This window comes from Lichenostomus cassidix, chromosome Z, assembly GCF_008360975.1.
Source record: "Lichenostomus cassidix isolate B80296 chromosome Z, HeHo_3.0, whole genome shotgun sequence".
In the NCBI taxonomy this organism is placed as follows: domain Eukaryota; kingdom Metazoa; phylum Chordata; class Aves; order Passeriformes; family Meliphagidae; genus Lichenostomus; species Lichenostomus cassidix.
Genome location: NC_139511.1, coordinates 28794104 through 28809795, shown reverse-complemented (window position 1 = coordinate 28809795; position 15692 = coordinate 28794104). Strand labels below are relative to the sequence as shown.

At 42.4% G+C, this 15692-nt stretch overlaps 1 protein-coding gene across 2 annotated transcripts in view; it reads right to left on the bottom strand.

Annotated features, from left to right (window-relative positions):
- Positions 1–15336, bottom strand: part of SHB (SH2 domain containing adaptor protein B) — a 62899-nt gene extending 47563 nt beyond the window's left edge. Inside the window, exons 1-2 of one of the 2 annotated variants that reach the window (XM_085043718.1) lie at positions 14427–15336; positions 638–755 (exon numbers count right to left, since the gene is read on the bottom strand). In XM_085043718.1, the coding sequence (XP_084899844.1) occupies positions 638–755; positions 14427–15011 (703 nt within the window). In that variant the 5' untranslated portion in view covers positions 15012–15336. The remainder of the gene's footprint in view (positions 1–637; positions 756–14426) is intronic. The other variant, XM_085043717.1, reaches the window with a different exon arrangement.
- Positions 15337–15692: the final 356 nt, after the last annotated feature.

Genomic DNA, 15692 nt, shown 5'->3' with positions numbered 1-15692 from the left:
CAAGGTGTTCAAATAGTCCAAACATGGACAGCAATACCACCACTAACCACTTCCCTACATGACAGAAAAGAAAGGTCACTACCAAGAAAAAGAGTTAAAGGCTCACAGGCATCCCAAGAGTGTCTCATTTTGACCACTGGTAAAAAAACATCAGAGAAGCAAGGAAGGAAAGAAGGAAGCTACGGAAGGATGTAGCTCTGCAGCCCTCCTCTGACTGAAAGAAGACCAAGAAGTCTGAATCTGATCGAGGAAAAAGTCCATAAGCATATTGATCAACTGTTCTTAAGTAAAACAACACAATGTCATCCTCTGGTCATCCCGACCACATACACAGAGGGCAGCCTTCACATTGCCAAGATGAGCAATACACACTCCAACTCCTATTGCTCTTCTCCTTTTGTCTTATCATATGACAGTACAAAACATCTATATTTAAAAACAAGGTACAGAGCAGTACTTTTAGGTATAAAGGCACATGCAGGAAAATGCAATGCTTCCACAGCATTTGCTGTTACTACTTAAGCATCTTCAGAAACATGGTTTTCCATGCCAAAGGACATTTCTGTTTCTTAGCAGCTATAATATACCTGTGAAGTGCCATGCAACTAGAGCTCAAAGTGCAATTGTCTTTTCTTACCAGCCATTATTCTCTGGGCTTCATATGGTTCCATATAGCCAGTGTTCTCCCCTTTTCCCATTCTGTTCAACTCACTTTTGGCATCAAACGGATCTGAGTAGTCATCAGCTATCAGTACCTGAAAGACAGGAAAATAACTGTTACTGAAGTTTCCAGTCAGATGTGCAAAGCAGAAGGCAATGACATCCTATCAGCAAATAAAAACAGTTTCACACAGCTGCATCCTATGTCATCTTCAAAGCACAGTCTCGGTTCAGAGGACAAATACACAATTTCCGCAGGTCAGTTACTAAATGGTACTGAAACAGAAGTATGCTCCTGTTAATACCAGAAACCTCACAAGAACAGACTCCATGTCAAAAAGATTTCTGACTAGCACAAGCAATGGAATTATTTGGACAGACAAATTAGAGCCAACCAGTCAGCATATTCAATCCAATGCAAATCCTATAAGAGAAGTTTACTAGTATTCAGAAAAGAAAGCACACTTGCCCTTGCACGTACATGATCTCCTCTGCTTTTAAGGTTTATTACCTGCAACTGAAAATATTACTAGAAACTTTTCAAATAAATATTCTGAGGCAACTCTTTTCACTGCTTTAATAAGAAGCCTTACAATTTTAGGTCTCACCTGAAAAGGAACAAGACACAAAACAAACTTTTTGGCTAAACTTAGATCCTTGAACTGATCTGCATCATTCTTTCCCTCAAAGGAACATTATATTTACTTATATTTTGTAAACTGAGACAAAAGGCAGCAAAAAGAAATTAACTGTCAGAACATGTTTTCTTCCTCTACTAGAACACCAAAAAAAATCTGAAGGTTAGAAAACCTTACACTTGACCTTACATTACTACGCTCTCCTGACCCCTGCAAAATCATTGTATGCTGAGTAAGCATACAGGGTTTTTTATCAGTCAGTTAAAGCCACAGGAACTGTTCCTCCCTAAAACTGAAGAGGTATAGGTAATCTTTGTTTCTTGGACATGACAAAGGGACTGAAGCAAAGGCAAAAATCCTCATATGAGAATTATTACAGAGCACAGAGATGTAACATGCAACATGCAAAAGAGTCTGAAGCAAGCAAAGCAGAGACAGGCCTCAGCATCAGAATCCCCACAAAATCATAAGATTATTCAGGTGGGAAAAAACCACAAGAGATCACTGTGTCCAACTCATCACTCTTAGCAGGCAAGCCTAAAGGGTTCTGCCCTGAAGGCTTACTCTATTTGAGAGGGACTTTTCAACTCAGTTACTTTACATTTTTAAGGCCAGCACTAGTAAGACTTACAGCACAGTGCTATTGCAACAGCTTCAATATTTTCAACAAAGAGCCAGGACTACACTGCCAGCTAAGAGACCAAAGCTGCATCTGCTCTGTCTCCTGCTGCCAGCATACCCCACCAGAGAAGAAAAACAGGACACACAAGTATTTACAGATCAAACACCTGCACAAATGCCACAGAATAAATGAACACTGTATTAGGAAAGGCAGAGATCTCCTTTAAGATTAGGAAACAAAACATCTAACACACTTCAGAGTCATTATTCAGGCCCTGTAACACTGGCACACTGCAATTTTATACTACTTATTTCACTTATTTTACTACTAGGACTGATGCTTTAACTATATTTTTTTTTGTGTGTTTTCCTCCACTCAGAGTTTAAAGTGACTGGAAGCTTCTTTTTGACCAGAAATCACCAGACTGCCATGGATCGTAGAGAGAGGAAAACGTAATTCTTTCTTTCAGTTGGTGTCCAAAATTACTCCCTCATTATTTTGAAAAACAGTTAACACAAAGGGAAAAAGTCCCCTCCCCCCTGTCTGGCAACACATGCCCAAGCAGCAAATCAAGTGACAGCAGCTGCACACACTTGAGACAAAGACAACAATGTGTATCATGCAGCAGTAATTTCTCCTAGTCACAAGGACAGGTTTATTTCCAAAAGTGAGGCAGCTGAAATGCCATCCATGTTGTCTGATCTGATCCTGTCAAGAGCTGCTAGGTGGTAGTATGTGCTCTGTGCTACTCTCCTATTGCAAATGTTGACATATAATACTTGCCAATTCTTAGCATAACTGTACTAGAATATGAAACAGAAAGCAGACTTAACATAGCTATTTGACATTTCTTCTTCTCCATTTGCCCAAAGTATATGAGGAGGAAAATTGCACATATAAGATGCTGTCAGACAAGACCACTCCCCAAAAATGCCACCCAAAGAAGTCCAACCTAAACAACACTCTCCCACAGCAAATTCAAAACCCACTTTCCAGCACTCACTCAGGCGGAAAGAGCAGCCTGCTTCTCCTTTCTTGGAACATTATATCTTTTAACAAGTGGATTTACAATGCAGAGCTGTCAGAGGGCTCCCCAGCTGACTGTTACTGTTTCCATATATACTAGAATTCAATAATTCTCAGCCTAGATGTAGCAGATGGCCCGAGCCAGAATTTGATTTCTTCTATGCTTGCTAACAGCTATAAATTCTCCACTTCTAGGAAGTCTCAAGTATTTTTACTTCTTTCAAAAAATCCACGAAGCTTGGAAACCTCAAATGAGTATGATTGCTAGTTCTGTTATACTTACTGTAAATGTCTGAACTCCTTTTCACAATGTTATTTCAGGGATTATTTTTCCTGTTTTCAGAGATCTCAACCAGAAAAAGGTTTTCTACTCTGCAAGTTTTTGTGCCATCTCCACATAAATTTCTTTTACCTAAATGAGCTCATCTTCCAAGCCTCTATGCAGTAAGTCAGACTAAGTACAGACAAAACCTTTTGATTAAATAGTAATTTCTGAGTACACAAATTTTCTAGTCATGGTACACACAACAAACAAAATACTCGCTTCATGGCAGATTAATACACTGTCCCCATTAATATACTGTCCCCCTTCATGCCATCCTCAGAAAGTGAAAGCTTGCCAGTGTTACATACAAGTTCTCTTCACAGATATCACAGGTCCTTGCTTGTGCAGTGAGGCTCTCCAGATCATGATCTTAATCACCTCAACACCACATTGGAAAGATCCATTGTGAGAACACCAGGCTGTCACCTCTTTGCCGCAGGCATGTATGAGCAGGTCTTTCTGTGTGATAATCAAGACGCCCCTGCACTCACCACAGATCATTAGCTTTCCAGAAAGGGATATTTGGTGTGCATTGTGTTTGTCTGTATTTCTCCCAACAACCCTTCAACCAGCGAAGTGGTCTCAGTCAGCCATTTGCTCTCTACAGTCCAGAGGCCAATGCCAGCACAGGAGATCCCAGGTTAGGGCCTGCATGCAGTGTCCCTTCCACACCTTTAATTTAGTGCACTTCCAAGGCAAATGGCTAAATTCCTTCAACCACTCCCAAATTGATCTTTCATGTTACCGACGGACAAACACTGGACAGGAAGTAGAAGATTACAGATGACATCCATTGTCTACCAGTGCATCCCTCCTAAAAGTGTCAACTAGTCAGATTATCCAGGCTCAAACGCTGTTCTTGCCACATCTACCCTGGACACAGAGGAATGGCAACATCTTGAAGCTTTGTGAGGACAGCTAAAGAGAGCATTCATACACAGGGTCTGATCTTTGGAGCAGGACACATCTGATTTGGCTCCCTGCTCTGCCAAATCCTTCCTCAATGCAACTTTCCTCATGGGTCCTCTCTGTCAAAATGAAAACATGGCTATTAGGAATCGCCAGAAGGCAGCCATTCAGGCTCCAAATTAATGACTGAATCAGCTGCATTTGTCAGGGTTATTGTCAAAGACCAGTGGCTTATCTCTTAACAGAATGCTTGAGCGACATTCTGAGAATGGACTGTGAGCTCCTACAAGTACTGATTCCTGCTCTATGCAAGCCTGTTCTGCAGCACCCCTTACAAATACGATACTATTTTCTAACATGTACACGCAGTAGTAGTTGTTTGAGGCATCAGTAACATGAAGCAAAAGAAACTCTAACACAAGTGCAATGATCAAAAGAAGTTAAGGATTTAGAGAACGCTCACTCTTCCTAGCAGGTTGCCCATTAAAATTCAGACGACAAAGAAAGAGTATAGCTCAGTTACCAGACAAGTTGATGAATTAAAAACCATAACTAGCTAAAAAGCTAAACAGCAGATACAAGATCAAAAAACAAAAAAAATCACCCCACCCCCAGAAAATGAAATACAAGCTGAGGTTGCGGTTGGTTTATCCCTCTATTATATATTAACTAAGTTGCAAGCTTTACTGTTGATGCATAGTCTTTGTACTACTACGGTCTTAAAAAAACAGTCCGACAAATATTATCATATTAAATATAAGTTTAAAGGAGTATTTGCATATACAAAAAATGTGATTTGCATGTGCAGCCACAGGAAGAAATGAAAGAACACACCTAAATGCATAATTTCACAGGTACCTGACTAAAATCCCACATTTTAAAGGGAATGAAAAAGGAAACAAATGAAAACTTACTACTCTGAAATAATAGGGATAATCTCTTCTTTGAATTGAAAGGAAATACAGAACATTGAGCTATCTTTAAAACAGCAACATCAGCACTGAACCATTAGTTATTTCACTAATTTAGTGGCTATTGTGATTAAAAGCACACTATTCTAGCAGAATCCAAGAGGAATTACGATAAACAACATGTAACAAAAAATCTAAAATACCTCTCCTGCCCACCAGGCATTTGGGGGATTTATTAGGAGAGACTTTTAAAAAAGATTTATTCTTATTAAATAATATTCATTATTATATTATCAATACTTAGATCATAGAATGGTTTGGGTTGAAAGGGACATTAACAGTCATCTAATTCCAACCCCCTTGCCATGGGCAGGCACATAAATATATAAAGGCAGGCATATATACCTCTTCCAACTTTTGTGAGCTGCATTTAAGTCCACCAATGTCACAGATCAGAGCATGTGTCTGTCAGCAGAGATACAGAATGCAAGGACACTTAGAAACTGTGATTATGTCTCTGAGAGAATCACAGTTAACGCATTTTACATTATGTAATGAAAATTCTTCATCCTCTCTGAGAATTTGTATTCACAAAAGACCTGTCACTACAGCAGAAGTCACTCTATACTATCATAGAATGGTCTGGGTTGGAAAGGACCTTAAAGATCATCTCTGCCAACCCCTCTGCCATGGACAGGGACACCTTTAGCTAGACTAAGTTGCTCAGAGCCCCATCCAACCTGGCCTTACACTCTTCCAGGGATGGAGCATCCACAGCTTCTCTGGGCAACGTGTGCCAGTGCCTCACCGCCCTCACAGTAAAAAACACCTTTCTAAAATCTAATGTAAATCTACTCTCTTACAGTTTGAAGCCATCCCCCCCTGCCTTGTCACTACATGCCCTTGTAAAAAGTCCCTCTCCAGATTTCTTGTAGGCTCTCTTCAGGTACTGGAAGGCTCCATTCAGGTCACTCCAAAGCCTTCTCCTTTCCAGGCTGAACAATTCCAGTTCTCTCAGCCTTTCCTCATATGAGAGGTGCTCTACTCATCTAATCATTGTGGTGGCCAACAATGATTAACAATATTATATGGAGGGCTTTTGTTGTTATTTTGTTTGGTTGCCCCTGCCCAAAGTTCAAAAATGCCGTTCTACCTGCTTTCCCCTCAGTAAGAAACAGGTGTTTCCTTGACCCATCCACTCAGGTTTCTAAATTTGAAAATACACCTTCAAGGATTTTTCAGTAGATCCAAGAGTTATTGAAGGAAGGACAGATAGAACAATTAACAGGTATTGTTCCTTTTAGAAAACAAAGTTTTAAAAAAAAAAAGTAAAAAGAAGTAAAAAAAAATTTTAAAAATAATCATATCCCATATACTGCCATTAGTAGAATATGTTTTGTAAAGCAACTTTTCACACTTCCTGGACAATGCACAACTACTCCAAAACCACACCTTATGTCTGCTTCCTTGTAAATAGACTGTTTAATAGCAACAATTACAGAAACAGTGACATATCCAGGAAGATCTGCACCGCAGTCCTTTCCTATCTCTTGGCAGACTCCACCATTATTCTGTTTCAGCTGCTAGGTCTCGTATTAATGCCTCCACTTCCAAACAGTGCCCAGCATACTGTTAGTCCAGGATACAACCACACTGACACAGGGCAGCAAAGGGGTGAAAAGCCAAACCATATTTTTTACCACGGGGCAGTGCTCAGCACAAACAAGAACATGTACAAAGGTGTTTAGAGACGCAAACTTCTCTTCTATTCCATTGTCAGTGATTCTGGAGAGCAAAGAGTCTTGTAAAAACAGACATTTCTTCAGTGATCCAAGCAAATACAGTGGTAAACTGGCCACAAGATCTGATTGCAAACTAGAAGATTACATGCAAACTTCATGTTTAAAATAAGAAACACAGCTTCACCTTTTCCTGTTCTAGATACTTACTCCTCATTAATCAGGCTAAAATAATTACAAACATTCCCATACAATTCTTGCTGTGCCTGATTTCTTATTTAGAGTTAGAATAGCATTTAAATCACAATAAACTGCATAACCTTAGCCTATAGAAGGTTTCACGTCCATGTATAGATCTCAACTGTGCTAATGCTAACAGTTGGCTTGCAAGTTTACCTAAACTTGGATATGTAAAACAGTCTTTCCTTACCTGGACAGTTTTGAAGAAAAGGCTGTAGGTAATATGTGTGCTATCATGGAGTGGTAAGAAAGCTGCATTTTCGGTGGCCCCACTGTTGTAACAGAATCGTGCAGTGCTGTTTTAGCTATGCTTCGAGTCTTGGTACTTCTGTGCTCACATCCAGACTTACCTAAACCAGCTCCTGTATATACCCACGTGAAAATTCAGAGGGCAGTCTACAGAAGAAAGTACAATTCATTCCTTCTTGCTGAACATCACCAGTACTCAACCCTGCTTAATGTCCTCACAGTATCACTGTCTCCCATTGATCACTCTCAACTAGCCATCGAGATCTGAACATTTGATCTGAACGAAGCCCTATTCACTCTTTCATGCTGTTGCAGAAGAAGCTATACTTATGTACATTAGAGTCTATCATCAGACTAACTCCACATTCACTTACTGCACAAATTCATCTATAGAATGGGGAAAAGCACTCCATGAGATCTCTGAGGACCTGAAGGAATGGCCCAAAGTTGTGTTGGAAAGGTTTGGATTGGATATTAGAAAAATGTTCCTCACCCAGTGGCTGGGCACTGGCACAGGCTCCCCAGGGAAGCGGTCACGGTGAATTAAACCACTTTTCTGCTCAAAGCAGGGATAATACCAAAGCTAGACCACGTTGTCCAGGGTCTTGTCCACACAAGTTTTGAAAGTTTCCAGAGACAGAATGTCCACAACCTCTTTCTCAGCAATACATACATTTATGTATATAAGATATCACATAATAGTAATTATATACTATATATCATATTTTGTCTATGTATGTGTTTGTATATACATATAATGTAAATTTCAGAACTCTACAAATAATTTCAAAATATGTAGCAAGAAAACCTAAATTCACTTAAACTTGTAGACTATTATAGCAACAGTTTGTGATCAGCCAGCAGATGTATCCACCAGAGAGATGTAAGACACAGATCAGAGGATGTGATTAAGTAGACAGTTGAATCCATTCACGGATGTTATGGTTCCCATGAAGATGGAAGACGTGCAAGTCCTACACTGATGGACTGCTCTGGACTCAGTTCAGTAATTTAGAAAAGTATGTTCACATACAATATGTGGTATCCACCATACAGTTTTCACTTTTATTTAAACTCAGAACCTGTAGGGCAATAAACTCACTGCTGACATTCTGAGTCTTTTCACCTGTCTTCTTTTGCGACCCATGAAAACTGCAACACTGCATTCATTTTTATGTAAGTTTTTTTGTTTCACAATCCAATTTAGCCTTACTACATTTAGTCATATACATATTGTTACTACCTTTTGGCATTAAACAATATAAAATATATATTTTCTCCTTGTCTCCTACCCTTAGTGGTTTTATCATTCTGAGACTTTAACATAAAACCACAATGCCAAAAGAAGTGCAATTATAAGGACATAGCTGACATAGCTACTACTACAACTATTATTTGTTCTTTTAACACTTTTGGTGAGCTACTGCTCATTCACAGATGAAAAATTAACTTTTACAAGAAATTCTCTAGAGTCTTCTTATGTGGCATAGCAATCTACAGATGAAAGAATGATGCAGTAATCTTGCTCACTGGGGGTCAAGTGGGAGCAATTCATGGAGATTGGATACACAAGTTGCATAGAGAGGAAACAGGACAAAGGTCCACCACCCTGCCACATTCCCTTATGGTCACTTGCATTTAGGTATTAGCCTTTTGAGAGAATAAGGCCACACGGAAGGTGTTTATTTACACTCTGCCAGTAAATAAGGATATTTCAGTTCAGAATAGGTGAGCCAGTCCCCTTGTTTGAATCCAGTAGCTGACGTATTTTCTTACAATGGGGTTAACATACTTACTGCAAAGGTATACACATGATTAACTCTTCCACAAGACTACCATTCCCTCCTTAAATCTCCACACCTTCCAATTGCTGATATCTCTCTCTGCATGGATCTCGCTTTGCCCAAAAGTCTGACAGTTTGGATGGTTTCCAGAGCTGAGAGTGTTCCAAGCTGTGCACACAATGCACATGCCAGGCATAGTTGTAACTGAACAGCCTACCACATCATTCCAAAAAGCCCCAAAGTCACCAAGACTCCAACGGCTCAGGTCGTATCTGAGTATCTTGCTGTACACAAGACTGCTGTAGTCCCTTAATCATGAGACTGACATATGTGAAAAAATTGCACTTCTAGCTGCATTACAGCTGCATCATAACAACATAGATACACAGAAAAAAGATAGCTTGCTGCCTTTACACATGGCCTTGCCCAATCAATTCACGCAAGACCAGCAGCCACGACTATTTTTTTCTTCTTTGACTCAAAGGCAGAGCCATGGGAGCTCTGCCTTTGAGTCAAAGAAGCCACATGGGAGCCACATGCAGAGAGGAAGACTGTGTCAGAGTAGGACCAACTGTAAGGAGAGGCAGCTTGACACTCTGCTGCCATTGATCCATTGATCAATGGATTAAACATGGGAATAAGACATGAAGGTTCATTTGTAGTTTAGGATCTCTAGAAACAATATTTACTGATATAAATAACCTCAGTACTGCTTAGACATCTTTCAAGTGTTTTCTCAGTGCATCTTGAAATACCAGCTGCAAAAGTCTGTTAAATGCACACGACTTGTTCTCAGTTTAAAGATCAAATAAAACATAGACCTTCCATTTACGTAAAGAAGACAAGGATTTTGTCAACCTTTACAACAATATTTTAATCATATAAAGATATGAATAATGTTCTGTGGAGTCTAATCACTTTTATGCAAGATGTTAGAAGTTCAAGAAGAATTTCCCTAGTCTAGTGCAAAGGTACTTGTTTCTTAGACATTGGGAGGAAAAGCTTTCACAGCAAATAGCTGTAGCCCTCATGCTTACCTAGCAGACAGATCTCTGCATCATATACTTCTGAGTTGGATCCCATGGAAAGAAGAGCATTTTGTCTTATACAGGTGTAGAATTCACACATAGATACTGTTTGCAGAACTGCAGACCAGCAACTCTGCTGTCCTGAACGGTTGCCTGGTTGGTTGCACAGTTGCCTGCTTGATTGCTCCTGCCACACAACATTCACATGATTTTGTACTAGATCCACTCTGACTGTGTGGAATCAAGTAATTCTCTACTGCATGAAATATGTCCTGTCCTGTTGTTGAAAATTTTCTACTATTTGAAAGCAGCCAAGTGTTCGCTTGAAAACAGTAGCTAGATTTGTTAGGCTGTAGGTGGAACTTTATCTGAACTATAGGGCTGTGTTGTGGAATTTGAACAGAGATTATAGTACAACCTGGAGCTAATAATTATGAACATTAATAATAATTAAAAGAGACAAAGCTAGCATTTTAAATATTACTTTAAAAAAAATAGATCACAGCTTATAGACTGCAACAACCATACTACAATATGGACTGCAGAACCAACGGCAACCAGCTGGTAACAAAACAGGGAACCAGAAGTAAGAAGACCCTGGACCCTAATGTTCCTGTTTGTCCAGACTGTCATGTGAGGGAAAAGGAGTTTGGACTGTAAGCGTATAACTGCCTAGAGATTTATTTGTTCAGAGTCCCTCTCTTGAGGACTACCACATTTTGTAACCGACCTTTACAAACAAACCTATCTAATGGCAAAGAGACATTAGTCTCAAAAATTATTTTAACACCTGTGGAATTGGATATTGCAACTTGCAGTGTCTTCTGTTTTCAATATACAGAACTGTTGCATTGTTCTGTCTCTGCTGAACTGAGAGTGCAAAACGCTGCTCATTACAAATTAAACGTCTTTTAAAGAACCATATGCTACGATCTCAGCTTTTAAATCTTAAGAACTTCCTGCAATGAAGTATGATACAGCTTGTCTTTGAATAGTGTCCCAGATTCTTCAGCTGCAAAACCAGGCAGAGAAATGGTTAGGTTCAAATGAGTAATAGGTGAAAACATATACGAAGTATACTTTCACACAGACACTTCCCCTTCAATTATTACTTCATGGATTTACACACACCATAATGCCAGATAGAGGACAATCACCCAAGAAGACTTCAGCTCATTTCTTTTGATCTCCATTTCACAAGTGGTTGGCCTATTGAGTTGGTCTTAAACCAAGTCTCACGTTTATTCTTACACAAATAGAGGAGATTCTAGATTGATCCAGAATACAACTACATGTTGTTTCAACTTGCCCACACTCCTTAGCTCCTCTGTGGCAAGCAAATAAGTTAAGCTCTCACAAGCCAGCACTAAAGATGGAAGCCAATAATTTTTTTATCCACCATACTGTAGGACCTGAGCTTGCTTCAGCCATAAATTCTAACACAACCTGCTCCCCCTTGTCTGAAGGTAAACATCACTGTTAAAGCCCCCAAATCCACCTAACTGTATTACTTAAATAATAAAAAGAAATCCACCCAATAATTTGAATTCAAAGATGTCTGGAAATTATGACTCTCCTTTAGGTATCTGTTGTAGAGTTTAGTCGCCTCGCTATTAAAAGGTGCACAACAATTTGGGTTTGTCTGCTTCAGCTTTAGTTGGTATTTCTAATGCTACACATCAAAACTTCCTGAATCCCAGATACATTACATCTCTGTGGTTACTTTTACAGTCTCTGTCCAAAAATCTTGCAAAATACAATCACATCTGCTACTGCTTTAAATCTCCATTTCCTTTATCCCCTGAATCAGCTAGTTTGCAATTTTCTTTTCCTCTAGGGATTTCAGCTAACCAGTCTGTCACTACTCACACTTTGCCATTGCCCTTTATAAGTAACCACACCAAACAGGCACCTTCCTGAATCACCTTCCCATTCCAGTAACTCTTTCAAGTATCACCCACAATTGAGCTTTTCAGCCAATTCTTTACTGATGACAAACCACAGAAGATATAAAATTGCTCACTGAATTTGTTGAAATCCCTACATCTCACTTCTCCATTAACACATAAAGGAAAACAGCACTCCATCCTGGTAAATGAAACCAGAAAAAAATCCCCAGTGAAACAGAGATGTTGGAATGGAATAGACATTACTGGATCATTAAACACTAACATGCTTTTATGAAGACAGACCTATATGGCATATCCTTTTTTCATTCCTAAGGTTTACTAGCTTATGCTATGTTACACACAGATTTTCGTAAAATGTTATTAGCATGTCTATGATTCTTCTGAAATCAGACTTTTAGTTTTGGGGGGTTTTATTCCATCTGTACCATCTTCTTTATTATATTTTTCTTTGAGAAGTAAATTTTCACTTGCTTTGTTTGCTACTGAACTACAGACACTCTGTTGACTAAATTCTTTCTTTTTCTTCCTCTGTGAATCACAGGTGTAGAAGAGAAGCACTTCCCTGCCTGTCCTCTATGACCCCTGACTACCAAGATCACCTGTCAAACTCTACACTTCAGGGCTATGAAATGAGAGAGATTTCAAATCCATTGCTGAGAGAAAATAACACAATTGAACAAAAGGCAAGCTATGTTGCCTCTCACATCCAAATGCTCTTGCAGGCAGGCACAGTTGGCTTTTTAGGCACAGGGATGGTTTTATTTCTCAGACATGCTCAGATTTCCTTATTGTCACATCTAGTTCTCTCTCACAATAATTGAAAGAAATGTCAACATGACAGGATTTTTGCCTACAAGTTTTAGAACCTGCAACAAAGGTTTGGAAACAGCATATGGATTTATGACCATACAAAGCAGCACGTTACCTAGCAACAAATATGTATTTTCTGATTTGAAAATTATTTCAGTAGGGTCTAAAAGTGAACAATGATTAAAAAAAAAAAAAAAGGAAAAAAAGGAAAAAAGGAAAAAGGAAAAAGGAAAAAAAGAAAAAGAAAGAAACATTTTGCCCCAAGCAGCTGCTTTTGCTGGAAGCATTCCCCTAAGAGATGATATTATCAACATAGGAAATTTATAGAAGACTGAATAGATTGTAACATATATAGTGGGTTGCTAACTTTTAATTAATCACTTCCACAAAAGAAGTTGCTTCCAGTCAGGAACTACACCTACAAAGACAACAGAATAAATCCTAGACTTTTCACGTTATATCATCACTTTCACAAGCAGATTTCACTGGAATTCCACCTGGACAGATATCATTTATCAAGCTGTCATGGAAGTGTGGCAATGCAATCATATTACATATTTAAACATGTACACACAGATCATTTAGACTGATAACATTCAGCACATACTTGAAATTCCTGTGATGTGACTATTATACTGAAGTTGAAAAGGCAAATTAACAAAATAGAAAAATATTTATTTCCAATATTTGAGAAAAACTAAACTATACTCACAAGACCAACACAGGTGGGGGGATGTATTGTGCCTGAAAAATAATTAACGCTACTTCTCTCTGTAACTTGAGTTCCCCAGTCCACCACTTTCCAGTACTGTGTCTAGATTATTTTGTTAAAATTTGTAGAGAGTGACCAGTCAAAGGCAGGGTAGCATTTGCAACTGTGCAAGTGTGTGGGGAGTCTGCTACAGACAAGCCAGTTGGAAACACAGTATCATGGAAGTTGCCATGCTGTTGCAACACAGGACTTTGAACTCCCTCACCTCTGACACTGAACTAGGAGGCAAAAAAAGTTTATAAAAAAACAAATGACAAATTCTCCTCTTAAAAACAGACCGTATGGCTTGGGACGGCACCACTCTTCCTTTTTTTTCCAGCTTATTTTTGGTATATGACTGCTCCATACCACATGCAGTGGAGCTGAGGCCTCAACTTAGGGTCACATGCACAAGGTTTTTCAAGGGACTCTAGCACTCCCCAGGCATTCCCCTACAGACCCACACCCTGTTCTGCAGGAGCACACCGACCCAAGAGCCTTGGTACCCATCATGGGGTTGGCAGCGCCTCAAAGCAGGGCTAGACACGCCTGTGAACCTACTCCATCAGTGGGGAGGTGAGCTTGGAAGCCAAAAGGACAGGCCACCATCCCTTCACGTGCCACTCCTGCACATGGCCTGCGTGCCCTGAGATATTAAAGATATTAAAGAGGGCCAGGCCACCCAGTGAGGGATGACGGAGAGCAGCGGCGACTCCAGATGCAGAGGAGCTGGTCCTCTCGCCAAAAACCCTTCCAGGGGCTGACACAGCTCCAGCCCTACTAGCTAGCCTACAGGGGCGGGGGTACAGGAGCACGGCACTTACTTTATCTTTCATGGCAGAGGGGGCAGCAATCGTCGGCTGCTTGGAGCCCTTGTTGTGCCTCTTGCCCGCGCCGTCGCTGCCTCCAGCGCCGCTCTCCACCTTGATCAGCCGGTGCTTGGGGGAGATGTACTTAACGTCGGGTGGCGTCGCCGGGCGGCGCTCGCTGTGGCTGCGGAAGAGGTGCGGGGAGCCGGTGGTGGGAGGCGTGGCGCAGCACGACGAGGAGGAGGAGGAGGATGAAGCCTTGAGGGCCGCCTCGCCCAGGTCCTCGGGCGCCGAGTAGTCCGGACGGCACATGGCGCGCAGCTTGCGCAGGGACGAGCCGGGCCCGCTGTAGGGGTCCTCGAAGTCGCGGTCCTTCTGGGCGCGATAGGCGCGGAGCAGGTCGCTGGTGTCGTCGCGCAGACGGCGGCGCGAAAAGCCGGGCGAGGTGTGGTGGTGGAGGTGGAGGTGCGGCGGCCCCTCGGGGCGGGGCGCGCTGCCGGCACCGTTGCGCTTCTCCCGGTAGTCGGGCCGCGGGGGCTGCGGAGGGCTCTTGGTCTTGCTATTGCCCAGGCTGAAGTACTTGTTCAGCCATTTGGCCATCGTCTCTCCCGGTCGCGGCCTCAGCACAGCAGCGCGCTGCCCCCGGCGCCCCGCGCCCCAGCCCCGCTCGCCGCCCGCATGGAGGAGCGGGGCGGCGGGGCGGGCCGGGCGCCCCGCTCCGCGCACTCGCCGCTCTCCCGCTGCCAGCGGCTGGAAGGGCCCCGCCGAGCCCCCCGGCTTGCCGGCGGGAGGGAGCCGCTCCCGGCCCGACCCAGGCGCTCTCCGTAGCTCCGCGCCCGCCCCCGCGGCTCCGGGTCTGCCGCGACCTCAGCCCCGCTGCTCCGCGCTGGCAGCGCAGCCCAGCCTGACCTCAGCACGCACCGGAGAGGCGGGGGACGCATCTGCATGCGGGGCCCGCCCACCGCTGCGGCCGGGCGGGGCCGCGCCAGGTGCCGGCGGGGCGGTGCGGAGGGGCGGGCCCTGCGCGGGCGGTGCCGGGGCCGGGGCTTCCCCTCTGCGCTCTCAAACGGGTGGGGCAGCGGAGCTGCCGCCGTGAGGGGGCCGGAGGTGCCTTTCCGTTCCTTTCCTAGGTGCCTCCGCCTGTCGTCTGGAGTGGCCGGGATACCTGCAGCCACCACCTGCACAGTGTGAACTCTGAATTCTCTGCCACCGCTACCTGTGTGTCCCCCTTCCCATCCGTGGTAGGGTAGAAGGGCTCCAGCTGGCCCCTAAAAAGGAGCC